Genomic DNA, 23,031 nt, shown 5'->3' with positions numbered 1-23,031 from the left:
GATGGTAAGATTTTAAATGAATCAAACTGAGCCCAGGACATTCGGTCTCAATAATCTAAACAGGAGAACAGGAATAGGTTTCAAGGTGACATGATTATCATATACAGGATGTGACATAACCACTAAGTGAAATGGACGCTTGTTAGAGTTTGGAAGAAGTCAGTCTATGAAAATATGCCAAAAGTTAAAACCAAATACTGTTTGCCACACCCCTGAACTGAGTTTTTAAAAAACTAATTCAGGGGATGTTGGCATCACTGGCAAGGCCAGCATTTATTGCCCATCCCTAATTGCCCGAGAAGATGGTGGTGAGCTGCCTTCTTGAACTGCCCACAGTGCTGTTAGGGGAGTTCTCGGAGTTTGACCCAGCGACAATGAAGGAATGGCAAAATATTTCCAAGTCAGGATGGTGGGTGACTTGGAAGAGAACTTGGCGGTGGTGGTGTTCCCATGTGCCTGCTGCGCTTGTCCTTCTAGGTGGCAGAGGTCACAGGTTTGGGAAGTGCCATCAAAATAGCCGTGGGTGAGTTGCTGCAGTGCTGCAATTGTACACTGCAGCCAAGATACGCCGGTGGTGGAGGGAATGAACGTTTAAGGTGGTGGATGGGGTGCCGAACAAGCGGGCTGCTTTGTCCTGGATAGTTAAACTTCTTGAGTGTTATTGGAGCTGCAATCATCCAGGCAAGTGGAGAGTATTCCATCACACTCCTTACTTGTGCCTTGTAGATGGTAGAAAGGCTTTAGGGAGTCAGGAGGTGAGTCACTCGCTGCAGAATACCCAGCCTCTGACCTGCTCTTGTAGCTACAGTATTTATGTGACTGGTCCAGTTAAATTTCTGGTCAATGGTGACCCCCCCAGGATGTTGATGGTGGGGTATTCAACAATGGTAATGCATTGAATGTCAAGGGGAGGTGGTTAAACTCTCTCTTGTTGGAGATGGTCATTGCCTGGCACTTGTGTGGCGTGAATACTGATGTGGATCCTACATTCACCGCATGTGATCAGCAGGATGTACCAATCCTGCGTCTAGCAGGAGGGGGGATAGGGCCATGACAGCCACAGTGTCACCATCACAGTGTGGACGGGGCACATGGCAGGATGTGACTTTGCTGCCCCTTTGGTTACAGGACCTGCTGTGTTTGGGCTCCCGGCTGTGCAGCACCATCCAGCGCCGACCGACAGATCAATGTGTCCGCTCCTCTAGAACTCTTCTCTCCAGCAGACGTGGCAGATACTGAGCGAGGCCCATGGACCTGAAGCTGATCCGTCCAACAGCAGCGATACATATACCGGCCTTACATGTTTCCACCCAGCTTCTATGCTTTGTCTCCCGACCCATAATCCTCCACCATTCCACAACCAGGAGCTGAGCAAAGAGCACTGATCTCAACCACCCAGAGACTGGCACAGGTTGCCCCGATCTCTCGCCACCTCACCGCCATGGCTCGCCCCCACCTCACCGCCATGGCTCGCCCCCACCTCACCGCCATGGCTCGCCCCCACCTCACCGCCATGGCTCGCCCCCACCTCACCGCCATGGCTCGCCCCCACCTCACCGCCATGGCTCGCCCCCACCTCACCGCCATGGCTCGCCCCCACCTCACCGCCATGGCTCGCCCCCACCTCACCGCCATGGCTCGCCCCCACCTCACCGCCATGGCTCGCCCCCACCTCACCGCCATGGCTCGCCCCCACCTCACCGCCATGGCTCGCCCCCACCTCACCGCCATGGCTCGCCCCCACCTCACCGCCATGGCTCGCCCCCACCTCACCGCCATGGCTCGCCCGCACCTCACCACAGCACCACCATGGCTCGCCCCCACCTCACCACAGCACCACCATGGCTCGCCCCCACCTCACCACAGCACCACCATGGCTCGCCCCCACCTCACCACAGCACCACGGCTTGCCCCCACCTCACCACAGCACCACCATGGCTCACCCCCACCTCACCAAGGTTCACCCCCACATTACCCCCAATGCCAGGAAAACATGGGTGCCATTGAAGAGAGCTGGGTGGGAACTGTCCCACAATCATGGTGGACCAGGAGGTGGGGAAGACCTGGGAGCGGTGAGTCAGCTTCTCCAGTGATCAGGTCCACGGGAGAAAGTTACAATGCAGAGCGAGTCCGAGGAGCCAGTACAGCAAGAAATATCCGAGAATGCAGCGCACCGTCAGACTGCAGCCCCTCCAATCCTGCAGCAGAGCAGTGAGCGGGTTTCTGGGAATGATCCCTAACTTGTAGGGAGGAGGTGAGGTAGCAAAGTCCGGAGTCAAATGTGCAGGCTCCGCTTCCCGGAGGAGGTGAGCAGAGAACCAGTACAGCACGGGTGAGGAGGAGGCTAGGAACCTGGTCACAACCTGCACAAAAAGCAAGAGAATTACTAGTTATTTCACATCTTCAAGCAAACAAACCAAACACACTTAAACAAAAGCAAAATACTGCAGCTGCTGGAAATCTGAAATAAAAACAGAAAAGGCTGGAAATACTCAGCAGGTCAGGCAGCATCTGTGGAGAGAAAAACAGAGTTAACGTTTCAGGTCAGTGACCTTCCATCAAACATTATATCTGTCCTCACTTCAGCCGCTCTCGGGTCAACAGCAGGTGGTTTCACCGTCCGTCCCATGACGTTCAGTACAGACCTCTCTGTCTCCGAAGAGAGCTGCACAAAGTTATAGTTTGTAATCCTGTGTCCAAACTAAATACCGTGTTGTGGCGGAGCCACCAGGGGATTCAGGACAATTGTTTATAATTCTTTTAACAGCAATGTAGTGCAACCGGGGGCTGCACCTTTAATGTATCTGTTAACTGTACTATGGCTTCTTTCCTTTACTCCGCGTGATGTGGAAGTGGCGGTATGGATTGTGGACGCATTGGTAATAATTTTCCAAAACTCCCTGGACTCAAAGGTCCCGGCAGATTGGAAAACTGCTAATGTAACACCCTTATTTAAAAAAGGGTAGTAGGCAGAAGGCTGGAAACTATAGACCTGTTAGCCTAACATCTGTGGTTGGTAAAATGTTAAGAGTCCATTATTAAGGAGACAGTAACGGGACATTTGGATAAACATAATTTAATAGGACAAACTCAGCATGGTTTCATGAAGGGGAAATCATGTTTGACAAATTTGCTTGAGTTTTTTGAGGAAGTAACATACAGGGTGGATAAAGGGGAACCAGTGGACGTAGTGTATTTAGACTTCCAAAAGGCATTTAACAAGGTGCCACACAAAGATTATTGCTCAAGATAGAAAATCGCGGGATTGGGGGTAATATTCTGGCGTGGGTGGAGGATTGGCTCTCTAACAGAAAGCAGAGAGTTGGGATAAATGGTTCGTTCTCAGATTGGCAATCAGTAACTAGTGGTGTTCCGCAGGGGTCAGTGCTGGGTCCCCAACTCTTTACAATCTATATTAACGATTTGGAGGAGGGGACCGAGTGTAACATATCAAAGTTTGCAGATGATACAAAGATGGGACGGAAAGTAGTGAGTGAGGAGGACATAAAAAACCTGCAAAGGGACATAGACAGGCTAAGTAAGTGGGCAGAGATTTGGCAGATGGAATACAATACTGGAAAGTGTGAGGTTATGCACTTTGGCAGGAAAAATCATAGAGCAAGTTATTATCTTAATGGCAAGAAACTGGAAAGTACTGTAGTACAAAGGGATCTGGGGGTCCTGGTGCACGAAACTCAAAAAGTTAGTATGCAGGTGCAGCAAGTGATCAAGAAGGCCAATGGAATGTTGGCTTTTATTGCTAGGGGGATGGAATATAAAAACAGGGAGGTATTGCTGCAGTTGTACAAGGTATTGGTGAGACCGCACCTGGAATACTGCATACAGTTTTGGTGTCCATACTTAAGACATACTTGCTCTCGAGTCAGTACAAAGAAGGTTCACTCGGTTAATCCCAGGGATGAGGGGGTGGTCATGAGGAGAGGTTGAGTAGATTGGGACTCTACTCATTGGAGTTCAGAAGAATGAGAGGCGATCTTATTGAAACATATAAGATTGTGAAGGGGCTTGATCGGGTGGATGCGGTGAGGATGTTCCCAATGATGGGTGAAACTAGAACTAGGAGGCATAATCTTAGAATAAGGGGCTGCTCTTTCAAAACTGAGATGAGGAGAAACTTCTTCACTCAGAGGGTGGTAGGTTTGTGGAATTTGCTGCCCCAGAAAGCTGTGGAAGCTACATCATTAAATAAATTTAAAACAGAAATAGATAGTTTCCTAGAAGTAAAGGGAATTAAGGGTTACGGGGAGCGGGCAGGAAATTGGACATGAGTCTAGGTTCGGAATGGTCATGGCCCTGTGGGTAGTGGAGCGGGCCCAGGGGCCGTGTAGCCTGGTTCTGCTCCTACTGTGTTCTAATTCTGTGTTAGATTTCAGGAGATGGTTTTATTCCTGTTCCTGGCTGGGGTGGAGATCGCCTTTACAGAAGGTAAGTACTGTAGAAAATATAGGGACAGAGTGATCTCCTGGAAGAGTTTCGATCGCCTAGATGGGTCGGAGAGGAATTTCCAAGATTTTTTTCTCCCAAATTGGCCATTGGGTCTTTTATCTGGTTTTTCGCCTCTCCCAGGAGATCACATGGTTCGGGTGGATGGAGAGTGATAGAAGATTTGAGGTTAGGATCAGATCAGCCATAATCTTATTTAATGGTGGAGCAGGCTCGAGGGGCCGGTTGGCCTACTCCTGCTCCTATTTCTTATGTTCTTATGACGTCATGCCGCCCGTCACGTGATCCCCCAACGGCAGGAAGAACGTGATGACATGATGATGTCAGTGCTCGGAACCTTCTAGCAGTTCTAGAGAGGCTTTCAACCAGACCAGACCTATTTGCATTGTATCCAGCAGTTTACTGTTTAACTTCGTTTGTTCATTAAATTTGATTGTTTTTGATTCTCTGCGTCGATCTCAATTCTTCAGCTAGGAACCTCAGTTCCTACAGTGTCACTAGTGGTCAGCTCTCTTTACACAGGGGCTTAGAATGTAGAATTCTCGATCACAAATTAATGTGGAAGAAGAGTTGATGAATTCTTTTAAAAGGGAGTTAGCTGCTTGGAAAGTGTGGGTTTATGGGACCGAGCAGGAGAGTGGGATTAGACTGGGTGGGATATTAAAGGGCATGGAGAGTGGGATATTAAAGGGTGTGGGGAGTGACCGATCGCTCCACGTGTACTCTCGGTGCACACCGTGTTTATCGTCCTTTCACACAGTTCTCACCTGGATGTGCATGAAGCAGACGCCAAATGCCAGCAGTGCTGCCGCGTGAACGATGTAGACAAACACTCGGTGACTATGGAAGCCGGACAGTGGTTTGCCGTCTCTTTTAGTCTCTTCCTTCAGCTTTTTGCAGACTAGACCCAGCTGTAGGCAATACCAGGGATCAGCACGCACATGCTGCCAGACTGCCCACACTCCCAAAGCCACAACCGGGAACGCCAGCAAGAAGTTGGGCAGCTGGCGGAGCTGGTAATATCTCAGGAAGCCCACATTCCAGTAGGTGTCCTGAATGTAAGAGTATATGATGGGGTATCGGTGATGGCACCAGCTGGGCAGAACACCATCCTTATCCGGGACACGATAGCCCTTGTCCCTGGCCAGCTGCAGCAGAAGCGGCGGAATGTCCAGGGCTGGATTAACAGCTGATTTACAGAACATCAGGTATCCATAATACTGAAAGAGTGCGAAGGGCAGCACGATCACCACTGTTCCTGCAGCCACTAGCAGCACAGACCGAAGGACAAGACTTAACCATGACTTCTGGGAGTCCTTTCCTCTAATCTTTAGCTCGGGTCTCACGTACAAAGAGCAATGCCTCAGCTGGGAGTGAAGCAGAAATCCTGCATTTACAATCCCGTTGGAGCGAGCTGCTGTGGACAAGGCAAACAGAATGCAGCTGGTCAGAAGTTGCCCCTTCTCCAGGTGCAGCATTCCACTGAATGCCAGCAGCACGAACATGCTTTCGGAATAGGCTGCAGACATGAAGACACTGGCTGGGGTCAGGCAGAAGAGGAGGCTGGAGAGGGAGGCCAGCCTGCGATCCCGGAGCACAGCGACACCCAGCTGGTAGAGAACAACTGCCGACAGAACGAAGATCACCGTGTTAAGCAGCACTGCGGCGAGCAGCAGCCGACTGTGGAGACTGAGCCACCATCGGAGGGGCCCAAGCACCGTCTCCGCCACTGCCCGCAGGCTCGCCGGAAACAATGGCAGGAAAGCAAAGTTCTGTTCATAGATGTAGCCAAATTCTGCTATAAACAGGAAGTGCTGTGCGTCCCAGCGAGAGAAACCGCTGAACAGGATCTCCAGCAACACGTCGCCAGCGCTTGGACTGTGCAGTTGGGGCACTCGGAACGCGTCTGCTTTGTGGTCAGGAATCAGAGAATTAAACACCATCTGGAAAAGAAGCAATGAGGCGGGGTAAATCTTCTCTCCAGCAAGTAAATCCAGCATAAACCCACCCATAAAACTGTGTCAAACATAGAGACTACTGTGGGACAGCACGGATCTTAAAGCATGTGTGCAGCCCCTTCAATGTTACTGCTTGACAAATCACATCCAGGTACCTCCCCGCAGACTGCAGGTACAAGTGGCTCCTTCAGAGACACATTTTTAATCAATTAAAAATGTTAATTACTAGAAAATTGGATTCTAAAAAATATCTGATCATAATTGGAGAAAATTGGATTATCTATCAGTTTGAGCCCAGGTTTAGTGCCTGTGGGATCGAGCCACACGAAACTGGAACCTCCTTGTTTCCAACCAGTCTGTGCTGAGAAAGCAGCACTTTGCAGGAGCAGGGCAGAGGAGGTACACTGGGGTCCAGTTTCCCAGTGAGAGTCAGCCCCGTCAGGAACTGTACCCCAGCGAGAGTCAGTACCCTCAGGAACTGTACCCCAGCGAGAGTCAGTACCCTCAGGAACTGTACCCCAGCGAGAGTCAGTACCCTCAGGAACTGTACCCCAGCGAGAGTCAGTACCCTCAGGAACTGTACCCCAGCGAGAGTCAGTACCCTCAGGAACTGTACCCCAGCGAGAGTCAGTACCCTCAGGAACTGTACCCCAGCGAGAGTCAGTACCCTCAGGAACTGTACCCCAGCGAGAGTCAGCCCCTCGGGAACTGTACCCCAGCGAGAGTCAGTACGCTCAGGAACTGTACCCCAGTGAGAGTCAGCCCCATCAGGAACTGTACCCCAGTGAGAGTCAGTACCCTCAGGAACTGTAGCCCAGTGAGCGTCAGCCCCGTCAGAAACTGTACCCCAGCGAGAGGCAATACCCTCAGGAACTGTACCCCAGCGAGTCAGTACCCTCAGGAACTGTACCCCAGTGAGAGTCAGTACCCTCAGGAACTGTACCCCAGCGAGAGTCAGCACCCTCAGGAACTGTACCCCAGCGAGAGTCAGCACCCTCAGGAACTGTACCCCAGCGAGAGTCAGCACCCTCAGGAACTGTACCCCAGCGAGAGTCAGTACCCTCAGGAACTGTACCCCAGCGAGAGTCAGCACTCTTAGGAAGTGTACAACAACAACAACACCTTGTATTGATATAGCATCTTTAACATAGTAAAACTATGTCAACTTCCTGGCACCATGAGTGGTCCTGCTGCACAGGACGGGAGGAAAAAGAGTGGGAGAGCTATAGTGATAGGGGATTCTATTGTAAGGGGAATAGATAGGCGTTTCTGCGGCAGCAAACGAGACTCCAGGAAGGTATGTTGCCTCCCTGGTGCAACGGTCAAGGATGTCTCGGGGCGGCTGCAGGGCATTCTGGAGGGGGAGGGTAAACAGCCAGTTGTCGTGGTGCATATAGGTACCAACGATATAGGTAAAAAACGGGATGAGGTCCTAAAAGCTGAATATAGGGAGTTAGGAGGTAAATTAAAAAATAGAACCTCAAAAGGTAGTAATCTCAGGATTGCTACCAGTGCCACATGCTAGTCAGAGTAGAAATAGAAGGATATTTCAGATGAATACGTGGCTAGAGGAATGGTGCAAGGGGGAGGGATTCAAATTCCGGGGACACTGGAACCGGTTCTGGGGGAGGTGGGACCAGTACAAACTGGACGGTTTGCACCTGGGCGGGACTGGAACCGATGCCCTAGGGGGAGCGTTTGCTAGTGCTGTTGGGGAGGGTTTAAACTAAAATGGCAGGGGGTTGGGAACCTGTGCAGGGAGACAGGGGAAAGGGAAGCAAGGATAGAAACAAAAGACAGGAAGGAGAAAAGCAGAAGTGGAAGGCAGAGAAATCAAGGGTGTAAATCAAACAGGGCTACAGTAAATAATAATTCTAAAAGGACTAAGAGTGTTAAAAAATCAAGCCTGAAGGCTTTGTGTCTTAATGCGAGGAGCATTCGTAATAAGGTGGATGAATTAGCTGCGCAAATAGATGTAAACGGATATGATATAATTGGGATTACGGAGACATGGCTCCAGGGTGACCAAAACTGGGAATTCAACATCCAGGGGTGTTCAATATTCAGGAAGGACAGGAAAAAAAGGAAAATGAGGTGGGGTAGCATTGCTGGTTGAAGAGGAGATTAACACAATAGTAAGGAAGGATATTAGCTCTGATGATGTGGAATCTGTATGGGCAGAGCTGAGAAATACCAAGGGGCAGAAAACGTTAGTGGGAGTTGTATACAGACCCCCAAACAGTAATGCTGAGGTTGGGGATGGCATTAAACGGGAAATTAGAGACTCGTGCAATAAGGGCACAGCAGTTATCATGGGTGACTTTAATCTACATAGAGATTGGGCTAACTAAATTAGTAACAATACTGTGGAGGAGGAATTCCTAGAATGTATACGGGATGGTTTCCTGGACCAATATGTCGAGGAACCAACTAGAGATCAGGCCATCTTAGACTGGGTATTATGTAATGAGAAAGGAATAATTAGCAATCTTGCTGTGCGAGGCCCCTTGGGGAGGAGCGATCATAATATGATAGAATTCTTCATTAAGATGGAGAGTGAAGTAGTTGACTCAGAGACTAGGGTCCTGAATTTAAATAAAGGAAACTACGATGGTATGAGGCACGAATTGGCTAGGATGGATTGGGGAACGTTACTTAAAGGGTTGACGGTGGATAGGCAATGGCAAACATTTGAAGATTGCATGGATGAACTACAGAATTTGTTCATCCCTGTTTGGCATAAAAATAAAACAAAAAAGGTGACTCAACCGTGGCTAACAAGGAAAATTAGGGATAGCATAAGATCCAAGGAGAGGACATATAATTTGGCCAGAAAAAGCAGCAAACCTGAGGATTGGGAGCAGTTTAGGATTCAGCAAAGGAGGACAAAGGGATTAATTAAGAGGAGGAAAATAGATTATGAGAGCAAGCTTGCAGGGAACATAAAAACTGACTGTAAAAGCTTCTATAGATATGTGAAGAGAAAAAGATTGGTGAAGTCAAGCGTAGGTCCCTTGCAGTCAGAATCAGGGGAATTTATAATGGGGAACAAAGAAATGGCTAACCAATTAAATACATACATTGGTTCTGTCTTCACAAAGGAGGACACAAATAACCTCCCAGAAATACTGCGGAACATAGGGTCTAATGAGAGGGAGGAATTGAATGAAATCAGTATTTGTAGGGAAATGGTGTTAGGGAAATTGACGGGATTGAAGGCCGATAAATCCCCAGGGCCCAATAATCTACATCCTCGGGTACTTAAAGAAGTGGCCCTAGAAATAGTAGATGCATTGCTGGTCATCTTCCAAAATTCGATAGACTCGAACAGTTCCCATGGATTGGAGGGTAGCTAATGTAACCCCACTATTTAAAAAGGGTGGTAGCGAGAAAACGGGGAATTATAGACCGGTAAGCCTGACATTGGTAGTGGGGAAAATGCTAGAGTCCATTATAAAAGGTGTAATAGCAGAGCACTTGGAAAACAGTGACAGGATCAGACAAAGTCAACATGGATTTACAAAAGGTAAATCATGCTTGGCTAATCTACTGGAATTTTTTGAGGATGTAACTGGTAGAATAGATAAGGGAGAACCAGTGGATGTGGTGTATTTGGAATTTCAGAAGGCTTTCGATAAGGTCCCGCGTAAGAGATTAGCATGTAAAGGTAAAGCACATGGGATTGGGGGGGTAAATTACTGTCTTGGATAGAGAACTGGTTGGCAGACAAGAAGCAAAGAGTTGGAATAAACGGGTCTTTTTCCGAGTGGCAGGCAGTGACTAGTAGGGTACCGCAGGGATCGGTGCTAGGACCCCAGCTATTCAATTCAATTTCAATTCAAATCGCTTTATTGGCATAACAAGTTACATCTTATGTTGCCAAAGCATCAGAAAACATTCATGTTTGTTCACAAAAATACAGATCTATCCATACAGTGTATAAACAGATATATCCCTGAGTGTATAAATATACTTTCATATAATTTATATATACTCTTTTCTTATATTTAGTGGTTGTCCCTCTGTTTATGGCAAGCTGTAACATATACATATATATACACACACACATATATATACACACACACATTTATATATATGATCTAGACGAGGGAACTAGATGTAATATCTCCAAGTTTGCAGACGACACAAAGCTGGGTCGGCATGTGTGCTGTGAGGAGGATGCAGAGAAACTCCAATACGATTTGGACAGGTTGGGTGATTATACTGCATTTGCCATGCATCTGCCCAATGTGGATAAATGCGAGTTATCCACTTCGGTGGCAAAAACAGGAAGACAGATTATCTGAACTGCAATAGATTGGGAAACGGGGAAGTGCAACGAGACCTGGGTGTCCTTGTGCACCAGTCGCTGAAGGTAAGCATGCAGGTGCAGCAGGCGGTTAAGAAGGCAAATGGTACGTTGGCCTTCATAGCGAGAGGATGAGAGTACAGGAGCAAGGATGTCTTGCTGCAGTTGTACAGGGCCTTGGTGAGACCACACCTTGAGAATTGTGTGCAGTTTTGGTCGCCTTATCTGAGGAAGGATGTTCTTGCCATGGAGGGAGTGCAGCGAAGATTCACCAGACTGATACCTGGGATGGCAGGAATGACGTATGAGGAGAGATTGGGTCGATTAGGCTTATATTCGCTAGAGTTTAGAAGAATGAGGGGATCTCATTGAAACTTATAAAATTCTAACAGGACTAGACAGACTAGATGCAGGAAGGATGTTCCCGATGGCGAGGGAGTCCAGAACCAGGGGTCACAGTCTAAGGATAAGGGGTAAGCCATTTAGGACTGAGATGAGGAGGAATTTCTTCACCCAGAGAGTGGTGAACCTGTGGAATTCTCTGCCACACAGGGCAGTTGAGGCCAATTCATTAAATATATTCAAGAAGGAGTTGGATATATTTCTTGAGGCTAAAGGAATCAAGGGATATGGGGAGAAAGCAGGGACAGGGTACTGAATTTGGATGATCAGCCATGATCTATTTAAATGGCGGAGCGGGCTCGAGGGGCCGAATGGCCTACTCCTGCTCCTATCTTCTATGTTTCTAAAACATCCCAAAGCGCTTCACAGTAGCGTTATCAAACAAAAATTTGACATCGAGCCACATAAGGAGCGATTAGGACAGGTGACCAAAAGCTTGGTCAAAGAGGTAGGTTTTAAGAAGCATCTTAAAAGAGGAGGTAGAGAGGTTCAGGAAGGGAATTGCAGAGCTTAGGGCCTAGGCAGCTGAAGGCTTGGCCGCCAATGGTGACGCGATTAAAATTGGAGGAGTGCAGAGATCTCGGAGGGCTGTAGGGCTGGAGGAGGTTACAGAGATAGGGAGGGCCGAGGCCAAGGAGGGATTTGAAAAAAAGGATGAGAATTTTAAAAATCGAGATGCTGCCGGACTGGGAGCCCGAGGCTCAGCCAGTGTAGGTCAGCGAGCACAGGGGTGATGGCTGAGCGGGAAGAGAAGCCATTACAGGTGATTCTCTGGCTACGATTGGATAGATAGGATTGGAACCAGGCGAGGGCAGGCCCATCCAGCTGGACAATGGTGGAGAGCCGTTGGAGGAGCATCAACCGTGCCAAAGGCTGCAGACAGGTCGAGAAGGATGAGGAGGCATAGTATACCACAGTCACAGTGCATGTCATTTGTGGTTTTGATAAGGGCCATTTCAGTACTGTGGCAGGGGCGGGATCCTGATTGGAGGGATTCAAACATGGAAAGATAGGCATGGATTTAGGAGGGGACCATACGCTCAAGGATGTGTACCCCAATATTGCAGTGAATTTCTCAAGCCCAACACCGAATGGAGGGGAGTGGGGACTAATATTAGTCATGGACAGTCTGCATAACCAGGACCCTGTGAACACTGGTCAGCACCCAGGGGGCATTGCCTGCAAAATGTCCCACAATTTAGGGACAGGAAATGAACACAGTCTGTGTTTAGAACACAAATACGTGAGCGTTTTCACTTTTCCTTGGGGTATTCCTTTAATCCATGAAATCGCGGTGCTGATTAGAACTGTGGGAGGATTGAAGTAGAGACTGACCTGGAAAAGGATGGCCAGAATCCTGGAGCAAAGGGCAAAGTGCACGACCGATCGAAGGTCAGATGCTGCCATGTTCCTGGTGCAGGTCTCCAATCAGATCACAGCACTGATCTTCTGCACAGTGACAGCAAACAACGCGTCATCTCACGATTCCTGAAGTTGGATTACAGAATGTTAATAGGAACATCCCAGAACAGAGTCACAAAACAACAGGAAATGTTGTAAATACTGGCAACACAGCCGGTCAGTCAGGCTCTGAGAGAGAAGTTAGTGTCCGGTAGAACGTCTTAAACATGTAGCCACAAATGATCATCGGCCCATGGGCCTTGCTCCCTCCCATAGAAGGTGGCTGATCCACACCCACCCCGACACCCCCTCATTCCCCAACCCCTACCCAACCCTGCCCCAGTCAGTGTCTCCCTCTGCTCCAAGGGCAGCAATCCCAGCTTCTCCAATCTCTCCACGTAAATGAAGTCGCTCATCCCTGGTTTCATCCTGGTAAATCTCCTATGTACCTTCTCCAAGCCCTCGACATCCTTCCTAAAGTGTGATGCCAAAATGTACACAATACTCCAGCTGAGGCCTAACCAGTGATTTGTAAAGGTTTCGCATTAACTTCCTTGTTATTATATTCAATGCCCCTATTTACAAAGCCAAGTACAGGAAACTTTGTGCTATCCGGAGGTGAGCTATCCGGCAATCTGGAGCCACCGGCAAAAATCAGCCGCCGTTTTTTATTCTTTTTGTTTGTTTTTTTTGCTTTGTTTGAACAGTCAAGCTGTGCAAGGTCTGTAGCTATAGCAACAGCTTCAGCTACAAAGCTTTAGGGCCACACCTGAGTGTTTAGAAGCTGTTGCTAAGCAACAGTGTTTGTTGTCAAGAATCTCCGTATCTCTCAACATTAACTCTGGAGAGTACGGCACTTTTTAGGCAAAGGCAGCAGCTCGGTCCCGTGGGTGCCGGATAGCACAAAGTTTCCTGTATCCCATATGCTTTCTTAACTGCCTTATCAACTTGCCCTGCCACCTTCAAGGATTTGTGAATATGCACCCCCAGGTCCCTCTGCTCTTGCAATCCCCTCAAAATAGTACCGTTTAGATTATATTGGCCCAGAAATTCGGGTCGGAGGCTTCCCGCGAGTGCAAGCCTCCGACCTGCACTTACCTAGTGCACCGGCCATTGTGCTGTGGGCCCGCATGAGATTCTGATCCTGGGCCACCTCCAACTGCCGGCGCGCAGTGCTTGCGTATCCCAGGGGCGCAATTAGTTCGATGTGTTCCCTGGGATCACGTGGGCCATGGAGAGCCAATGGTAGCAGGGAAATGCCCATTCATAAAATTGACAGGAAGAGCTGTCAAAACTATAAATACTATAAGCCCCAAAACATAACAAAAACTTAAAATAAATTTTTTTTAAATCACTTTTTTTTAAATAACTATAAATTACATAAAATAACTACTTTAAACAATAATTTAAATTTTAAAAAATTAATTACATTTTCTAACAGGGCTAAAAATAAACTTACCTTTCTTTAAAGAATTAAAAAATAATAAACCTGTGGAAAAAATATTTTAATTTTAATTAATTCACCACTTACCTTGTTAAAAGCAGGCCTTGCGCCTGCTTTTTAAAAGTGTAACTGCTGGAGACTTACCCTCCCGGGAAAACCTGGGAAAAAAAACATAAGTTCCAGGCGCACGCGCTGCCTCTCCGGCATACGCGTTCGACCTCTGAACCCCTTCCTTTAAGGGAACGGAAGTTCCAGTTTCCCGCACATGCACAGTGCGTGCACGAAACCGGCACTTTCGTTGGGCCTACGGGTGAGTACCCAGCGCGTACTCACCCGTGGAGACCCGAATTTCTGGGCCACTGTCTCTCCATGTTGTTTCTCCCAAAGTGCATCACGTCACACTTAACCACATTAAATTGCATCTGCCATGTGTTTGCCCATTGCGCCAGTCTGTGTATGTCATAGAGTCAGAGAGTTATACAGCACGGATAGAGGCCCTTCGGCCCATCGTGTCCGCGCCGGCCATCAAGCCCTGTCTAATCTAATCCCATATTCCAGCATTTGGTCCGTAGCCTTGTATGCTATGGCATTTCAAGTGCTCATCCAAATGCTTCTTGAATGTTGCGAGGGTTCCAGCCTCCACAACCCTTTCAGGCAGTGAGTTCCAGACTCCAACCACCCTCTGGGTGAAAAAGTTCTTTCTCAAATCCCCTCTAAACCTCCCGCCCTTTACCTTGAATCTATGCCCCCTAGTTATTGACCCTTCTACTAAGGGAAAAAGCTCCTTAGTATCCATCCTATCTATGCCCCTCATAATTTTGTACACCTCAATCATGTCCCCCCCTCGGCCTCCTCTGCTCCAAGGAAAACAAACCCAATCTGCCCAGTCTCTCTTCATAGCTGAAGCGCTCCAGCCCTGGTAACATCTTGGTGAATCTCCTCTGCACCCTCTCCAAAGCTATCACATCCTTCCTGTAGTGTGGCGACCAGAACTGCACACAGTATTCCAGCTGTGGCCTAACCAGTGTTTTATACAGCTCCATCATAACCTCCTTGCTCTTATATTCTATGCCTCGGCTAATGAAGGCAAGTATCCCATATGCCTTTTTTACCACCTTATCCACCTGTTCCGCCGCCTTCAGGGATCTGTGTACTTGCACACCCAGATCCCTCTGACCCTCCGTCTTGCCTAGGGTCTTACCATTCACTGTGTATTCCCTTGCCTTGTTAGTCCCCCCAAAGTGCATCACCTCGCACTTTTCCGGGTTAAATTCCATTTGCCACTGTTCCGCCCATCTGACCAACCCATCTATTTCATCCTGCAGACTGAGACTACCCTCCTCGCTATTTACCACCCTACCAATTTTTGTATCATCCGCAAACTTACTGATCATACCTTTTACATTCATATCCAAGTCATTAATGTAGACCACAAACAGCAAGGGACCCAGCACCGATCCCTGTGGTACCCCACTGGCCACAGGCTTCCAGTCACAAAAACAACCTTCGACCATCACCCTCTGCCACTAAGCCAGTTTTGTATCCAATGTGCCAAGGCACCCTGGATTCCATGGGCTCTTACCTTCTTGACCAGTCTTCTGTGCGGGACTTTATCGAAGGCCTTACTGAAATCCATGTATACCACATCCACTGCGTTACCCTCATCCACACACCTAGTCACCCCCTCAAAAAATTCAATTAAATTAGTCAGACATGATCTTCCCTTGACAAAGCCATGTTGACTATCCCTGATTAATCCTTGCCTCTCCAAGTGGAGACTAATTTTGTCCCTCAGAATTTTTTCCAATAATTTTCCTACCACTGATGTTAGGCTCACTGGCCTGTAGTTCCCCGGTTTTTCCCTACTCCCCTTCTTGAATAATGGTACTACATTAGCGGTTTTCCAGTCCTCTGGCACATCCCCTGTGGCCAGAGAGGTTCTGAATATATGTGTTAGAGCCCCCGCAATCTCTTCCTTTGCCTCACACAGCAGCCTGGGATACATTTCGTCCGGGCCTGGGGATTTATCCATTTTTAGGCCTGCTAAAACCGCCAATACCTCCTCCCTCTCGATGTTAATATGTTCGAGCATATCACAGTCCCCCCGCCCTATTTCTATGTCTACATCGTCTCTCTCCATAGTGAAAACAGATGCAAAAAATTCATTTAGAACCCCTCCTACATCTTCCGGCTCCACACACAGATTGCCACTTTTGTCCCTAATGGGCCCTATTTTTTCCCTAGTTATCCTCTTACCCTTAATATACTTATAAAACATCTTAGGATTTTCCTTTATTTTGCTCGCCAGTGTTATTTCATGGCCCCTCCTTGATCTCCTAATTTCTTTTTTAAGTATCCCCCTGCACTTTTTGTACTCCTCTAGGGCTTCCTCCGTCTTTAGCCTTTTGTATCTGCCAAAAGCCCTCCTTTTTATTCTAATCCATTCTCGTATATCCCGACATCCAAGGTTCCCTGTGGTTTTTGGAACCACCCTTGACCTTTACGGGAACATGTTGCCATTGTATGATCTCAATCTCCCTTCTGAAAGCCTCCCATTGCTCCGATGCGGATTTTCCTACAAGTAGCCGATCCCAGTCCATTTTGGCCAGATCCTGCCTTATCCTATTAAAATCGGCCTTCCCCCAATTTAGAACCTTTATTTCCGGCCCATCCCTGTCCTTTTCCATGACCACCTTAAATCTCACCATATTATGGTCACTGTCACCAAAATGCTCACCTACTAGCACTTCTTCCACTTGGCCGGCCACATTCCCTAGAATTAGGTCCAGTACCACCCCCTCTCTTGTAGGACTTTCTACATGCTGGCTCAAAAAGCTCTCCTGGATGCACTTTAAGAATTCTACACCCTCTGAGCCTTTCACACTGACTATCCCAGTTAATATTGGGGAAGTTGAAATCCCCCATTATTATTACCCTATTATTTGCACATTTCTCTGAGATTTGCCTACATATCTGTTCCTCTATCTCCCCCTGACTGTTTGGAGGCCTATAGTACACTCCCAGCAAAGTGCTTGCCCCCTTTTTGTTTTTAAGCTCCACCCATATGGCCTCATTAGAGGAACCTGCTAATATGTCATCCCTCCTTACTGCAGTAATTGACTCCTTAATTAATATTGCGACACCCCCTCCTCTTATACCTCCCCCTCTGTCTCGCCTGAAGATTCTGTACCCCGGAATATTGAGCTGCCAGTCTTGCCCCTCCCTCAACCATGTCTCCATGATAGCAACAATATCATACTCCCATGTGTTTATCACCACCTTCAGTTCATCCACCTTATTTGCAAGACTCCTTGCATTAAAATAGATGCCATCCAGCCTTGCCCTTGTATATTTGCCTTGTCTACCAAGCTGACTTGTTTTTTTCTCTATAATTGGCAGCACATCACCCCCTATTTCAGCTCCCCTCTGTATCCCATCCCCCTGCCAAGTTAGTTTAAACCCCCCCCCCCCCGCCCCCCCAACAGTGCTAGCAAACCTCCCCGCAAGGATATTTGTCCCGCTCTGGTTCAGGTGCAACCCGTCCGACTTGTACAAGTCCCACCTTTCCCAGAAGCAGGCCCAGTGATCCAGGAAACTAAAACCCTCCCTCCTGCACCAACTCTTTAGCCACGCATTCATCTGTTCTATCCTCCTATTCCTATACTCACTAGCACGTGGCACTGGGAGTAATCCAGAGATTACAACCTTTGAGGTCCTGTTCTTTAATCTGCTACCTAGCTCCCTAAATTCTTGATGCAGGACCTCATCCCCCTTCCTACCTATGTCGTTGGTCCCAATGTGGACCACGACCTCTGCCTGCTCACCCTCCCCCTTAAGAATGCCCGGTAGCCGCTCAGTGACATCCATGACCTTGGCCCCAGGGAGGCAACAAACCATCCTGGAGTCACGTTTGCGGCCACAGAAACGCCCATCTGTTCCCCTTACGATAGAATCCCCTACCACTATTGCTCTCCCACTCTTTTTCCTCCCTTTCTGAGCAGCAGAAGCATCCCTGGTGCCAGGAAGCTGGCTGCTGCTACCTTCCCCTGGTGAGTCATCCCCCTCAACAGTATCCAACTTGGTATACCTGTTTGAAAGGGGGATGTCCGCAGGGGGCCCCTGCACTTCCTGCCTGCCTCTGTTGCTCCGCCTGATGGTCACCCAAGTTCTTTCTGCCTGTGCAGCCCTACCCTGCGGCGTGAACAACTCGCTAAATGTGCTATCCACGACCCTCTCAGCATCGCGCATGCTCCAAAACTCATCCACCCGCAGCTCGAGCGCCGCAATGCGGTCTACAAGTAGCTGCAGCTGGATGCATTTCCCGCACACATGGTCGCCAGGGACACTGGCAGCGTCCCTGACTTCCCACACGGAGCAAGAGGGGCAGAACACGGGGCTGAGCTCTCCTGCCATGACTTACTCCTTTAATTAATTAAAAAATGTATTCAATACCCCAGTTACAGGTATACTCTAGGGCGCTTTATTTACCAACTGTCCCCACTACAACACAGAGACCCTAGAAATTTAACACCACAGAATTCAAGCTTGTAATGAAGAGAGAGAAATACTCACCAACCAATCACTTACCTGCTCCCTGGTGACGTCACACCCTGATTACTTTTTACCTCTCTGCTACCCTCTGAGCTCGCAGACTGGAGTTTGGTATGCCTCTCCTGGCCCCGCTGCCGCTTTTATTACCTCGCCGCCGAGTCTCCCACAGGTCCGCCGCTCTCGCTACCTGCCGCCGCTGCTGAGGCCTCTCCTGGCCCCGCTGCCGCTTTTATTACCTCGCCGCCGCGTCTCCCACAGGTCCGCCGCTCTCGCTACCTGCCGCCGCTGCTCTGAGGCCTCTCCTGGCCCCGCTGCCGCTTTTATTACCTCGCCGCCGCCGAGTCTCCCACAGGTCCGCCGCTCTCGCTACCTGCCGCAGCTGCTCTGAGGCCTCTCCTGGCCCCGCTGCCGCTTTTATTACCTCCTCGCCGCCAAGTCTCCCACAGGTCCGCCGCTCTCGCTACCTGCCGCCGCTGCTCTGAGGCCTCTCCTGGCCCCGCTGCCGCTTTTATTACCTCGCCGCCGCCACCGAGTCTCCCACAGGTCCGCCGCTCTCGCTACCTGCCGCCGCTGAGTTTGAACTCTCCTGGGTTTTGGCACTCTCGCTCTGCTCCCGCTGAGTTTGAACTCTCCTGGGTTTTGGCGCTCTCGCTCTGCTCCCGCTGAGTTTGAACTCTCCTGGGTTTTGGCGCTCTCGCTCTGCTCCCGCTGAGTTTGAACTCTCCCGGGTTTTGGCGCTCTCGCTCTGCTCCCGCTGAGTTTGAACTCTCCTGGGTCCTCCTGAAGTCTGCTCGTATCCTGCTTACTATGTTGCCAAGTTTTGTATCATCCGCAAACTTTGAAGTTGTACTCCCTATACCCAAGTCCAGGTCATTTATTATATATAAGAAACGCAATGGTCCTAATACTGATCCTTGTGGTACCCCTCTGCATACTTCTCCAGTCAGAAAAACATCCATTCACCACTACTCTCTGCCTTCTATCCCTTAACCAATTTCATACCCAAATTACCACTGTCCCTTTAATACCACATGCTTCTATTTTCCAAATAAGTCTGTTATGTGGCACTTTATTAAATGCCTTTGGAAAGTCCATAAATACAACATCTACCTTATCAACTTTCTCTGTTACATAATCAAAGAACTCAATCAGGTTAGTCAGACACCATTTGACTAACAAATCTGTGCTGGCCGTCCCTTATTAACCTATGCTTCTCCAAGTGAGAACTAATTTTGTCCTTGACAATGGTCTCTAGTAGTTTTCCCACCACTGACGTTATGTCTTATATTACCCGGTAATCTTTTCTCATACTCTCTTTGCCCGTCTTATATCTTTTTTAAATTTCCTCTCTCTGTATTCTGCCTGGTTTTCAATTGTATTCTGTACCAGACATAAACCTCCTTTTTCGGTTTTATTTTAACCTCTATTTCCTTTGTCATTCAGGGAGCTCTAGCTTTGGATGCCCCATCTTTCCTCCTTATGGAAATATGCTTGGTTTGTACCCAAACTCTCTCCGCCTTGAAGGCCTTATGAAGATGGTTTGATAGGGTAGATGTAGAGAAGATGTTTCCACTTGTGGGGGGAGTCCAAAGCTAGCGGCCATAAATATAAGATAGTCACTAATAAATCCAATAGGGAATTCAGGAGAAACTTAATTACTCAGAGTGTGATTGGAATGTAGAACTCGCTACCACAAGGAATTGCTGAGGCGAACAGCATATATGCATTTAAGGAGAAGCTAGATAAACACGAGAAAGGAGTAGAAGGATATGCAGATAGGGTTAGATGAAGACGGGTTGGAGGAGGCTCGTGTGGAGCATAAACACAGACATGGACCAGTTGGGCTGAATGGCCCGTTTCTGTGCTGTAGATTCTATGCAATATATGCAGGGAGTCCCTGGGAGTGTGTCAGTATTCACAGGGGCTCCCCAGGACTGTCAATATTTGGAGCAAAGTTCCCTGTAAGCTGCCAGGGACCCCGTGCAGCCGTCTTTTCAATGAGAAAAACCACGCATGTGCGTTACTTTGAATGGCCCGCGCGGCGCCAAACAAAATTACAGGGAACATTGCCTGGGAGCCTGTCAATATTGGTACAGGATCCTTGAGAGTGTCAATATTTGTAGGGTCTCTGCATGTGTGACAATATTTTGAGGGAGCCTCCCATACAGTAAAACTTGAAAACGACTGGGTCTAAACCGATATCTATGAAAGCTGTGGCCTTTTTGTATTTATTGCAGTCAGCTTCTAAGCTGTAGATAACACAAGCATTCCCCTTCTAATTCAGAGGTGAGAGTGTTACCAAAGGTAAACCAAGCAAGAAGGATATGTGGGAGCTTGCGGTGCACAAATTGAATGTGAGGAGAATTTTTTTATGCAGCGAGTTGTTGTGATTTGGAATGCACTGCCTGAAAGGCTGGTGGAAGCAGATTCAATAACTACTTTCAAAAGGGCATTGGATAAATACATTAAAAGGAATAATTTGCCAGGCTATGGGGAAAGAACAGGGGAGTGGGACAATGTTCCCCCCAATTTTAAATTTGGGTGTGCGGTCCCTTTAACGGGCTGCGCAGCCCATTCAAAGTTTCGCGCATGCACGAAATTTCACATTGGAAAAGCCGGTTCCATGCTGCGTGGGACCAGCAGACTGCTGCGCAACTTAGCGGGAACGTTGGCGTGGGACTAATTGGAGAGCTCTTTCAAAGAGCACAGGCACAATGGGCCGAATGGCTGTCTCCTTTTGTGTTGTATCATTCTGTGATTCTAAAGCACTTGTGTAAGGCGCTGTATAAATGCAAGTCCTTTCCATTTACAGCTCAATCTTGCACTGACATTTCCTGCTCTCCCTCTCAGTCCAGAATGGCAGCTTTCAATTTCCACAACAACTTGCATTTATGTTGTGCCTTTAACGTAGTAAAACATCCCAAGGTAGCAATTGATAGCAAAACTCTTCCTGTCCTGGGATTAAAAATTCATTGGTTTGATGAGACAAATTTAGGCAGATACCAGTGAGCCGTCGCTGGTTTGTAACCAATCACTACCTCATTCAATCAGATTGCAGCTGGATCTCCCCAGCCCGTGATATGCTGCCATTGGAACTAGACTCCTGTTGCATGTCCTTCTTGCCAGATTTAATTTTGGTAGCATTCTCACCTCTGAATAAGATTGTATGTTCAAGCCCCACTCCAATACTTGAGCACACAGTCTAGGCTGACCCTCCAGTTCGGTACAAAGGGCGCTGCACTGTCGGAGGGTCAGTACAGAGGGAGCACTGCACTGTCGGAGGGTCGGTACTGAGGGAGCGGAGCGCTGCACTGTTGGGAGTGTCAGTACTGAGGGAGCACTGCACTGTCAGAGGGGCCTTCCCTCGAATGAGATGTTAAGCAAGTCCCGTATGCTACTCCAGTTTAAGTAAAAGATCCCATGGCACTATTCGAAAAGCAGATAGTTCTCCACGGTATCCTGCCCAACATTCCTCCCTCAAACACCACCACCAAAAAATAGATTCATCATTTCATTGATCTTTCTGGAATCTTGCTGTGTGCGATTTGGTGTCCACAAACCACTAGATAACAGTGACGACACTTCAAAATAATTATTTGTACATTAAGGGCTTTGGAATGTTTTAAAGTGAAGGACACTAGATAAATGTTCACTGTATGAACAGACTCCCGAGTCTCAAGACACACAGAATCTCAACACCGAGCACTTTACCACAAGAGGCCACCGAGCTGGAGACAGGATCTGGGGAAAGAATCAGACTGGGAAGAGCGTGAAGGGATCCAGGGAAATGGGATTGCAGCAGCTCCAATGAAGCAGCCGCCACCCCAGCCTGGGTGCTGGGTGAATGGGATCCTTCTTGTGCGGTGATGTCTGGATGAATAGCAGCTTTAACGAATCCGGTCAGTCCTGCAGTTCCTGATGGAACATTAACGGGGTCAGAGGCATTCAGTGCCTTCGAGGTCTGGGGGTGTGTCCGAGTTTGGGGAGAGGGGATTTGGTTTTGGGGGGTCCCCTGGGTTTGGACGCTGTTATGGCGACGCTTCGCTTCCTGCTCAAAGCCGCTCATTGGGCCGGTGTCGGAGGCCCGGACGCCGGTCCCCGCTCACTCACCACCTCCACTGAACAGCAAAAATCCAACCTGACCTCCTGCGATTTCTTCCGGGCGAAACGCCGCATCGCCTGATGGGAATTACTGGCACGCGGTTGCGCAGTAAAGTGAAGGAGGCGGTTGCCATTTTTGTTATTGGCAGTAATTCCAGTGGGACGTAGACATGAGCGGAGTGCTGGCACTAGGCATCAGTGGCTCCCACCTCCTGTGTCTCTGATGCTGAAGAGGCACAGCTGACTCAGGGGCTCGCTGCTGGAAAAAAAACTTGCACATCCAATGAATTACTCGAAGTGTAGGCAAAGACAGCAGCTAATCTGTGCACAAGGTCCCACAAACAGAAAAGAGATAAATCACCAGTTAATCTGTTTTTCACGTTATTGGTTGAGGATTATTG

At 48.4% G+C, this 23,031-nt stretch overlaps 1 protein-coding gene across 1 annotated transcript; it reads right to left on the bottom strand.

Annotated features, from left to right (window-relative positions):
- Window positions 1-1,737: 1,737 nt before the first annotated feature.
- Window positions 1,738-22,720, bottom strand: pigv (phosphatidylinositol glycan anchor biosynthesis, class V). Its single transcript, XM_085962730.1, has 4 exons — window positions 22,241-22,720; window positions 12,469-12,621; window positions 5,232-6,407; window positions 1,738-2,363 (listed from the first exon to the last, which is right to left on the bottom strand). The coding sequence occupies exons 2-4, from the start codon at window positions 12,538-12,540 to the stop codon at window positions 2,094-2,096; spliced, it is 1,518 nt and encodes a 505-aa protein (XP_085818856.1). The 5' UTR covers window positions 12,541-12,621; window positions 22,241-22,720; the 3' UTR covers window positions 1,738-2,093.
- Between the last annotated feature and the right edge of the window lie 311 nt (window positions 22,721-23,031).

This window comes from Somniosus microcephalus, chromosome 20, assembly GCF_052327205.1.
Source record: "Somniosus microcephalus isolate GS21.2 chromosome 20, FLI_Smic_1.0, whole genome shotgun sequence".
NCBI lineage: Eukaryota > Metazoa > Chordata > Chondrichthyes > Squaliformes > Somniosidae > Somniosus > Somniosus microcephalus.
This window is presented reverse-complemented; position numbering and strand designations above follow the sequence as displayed.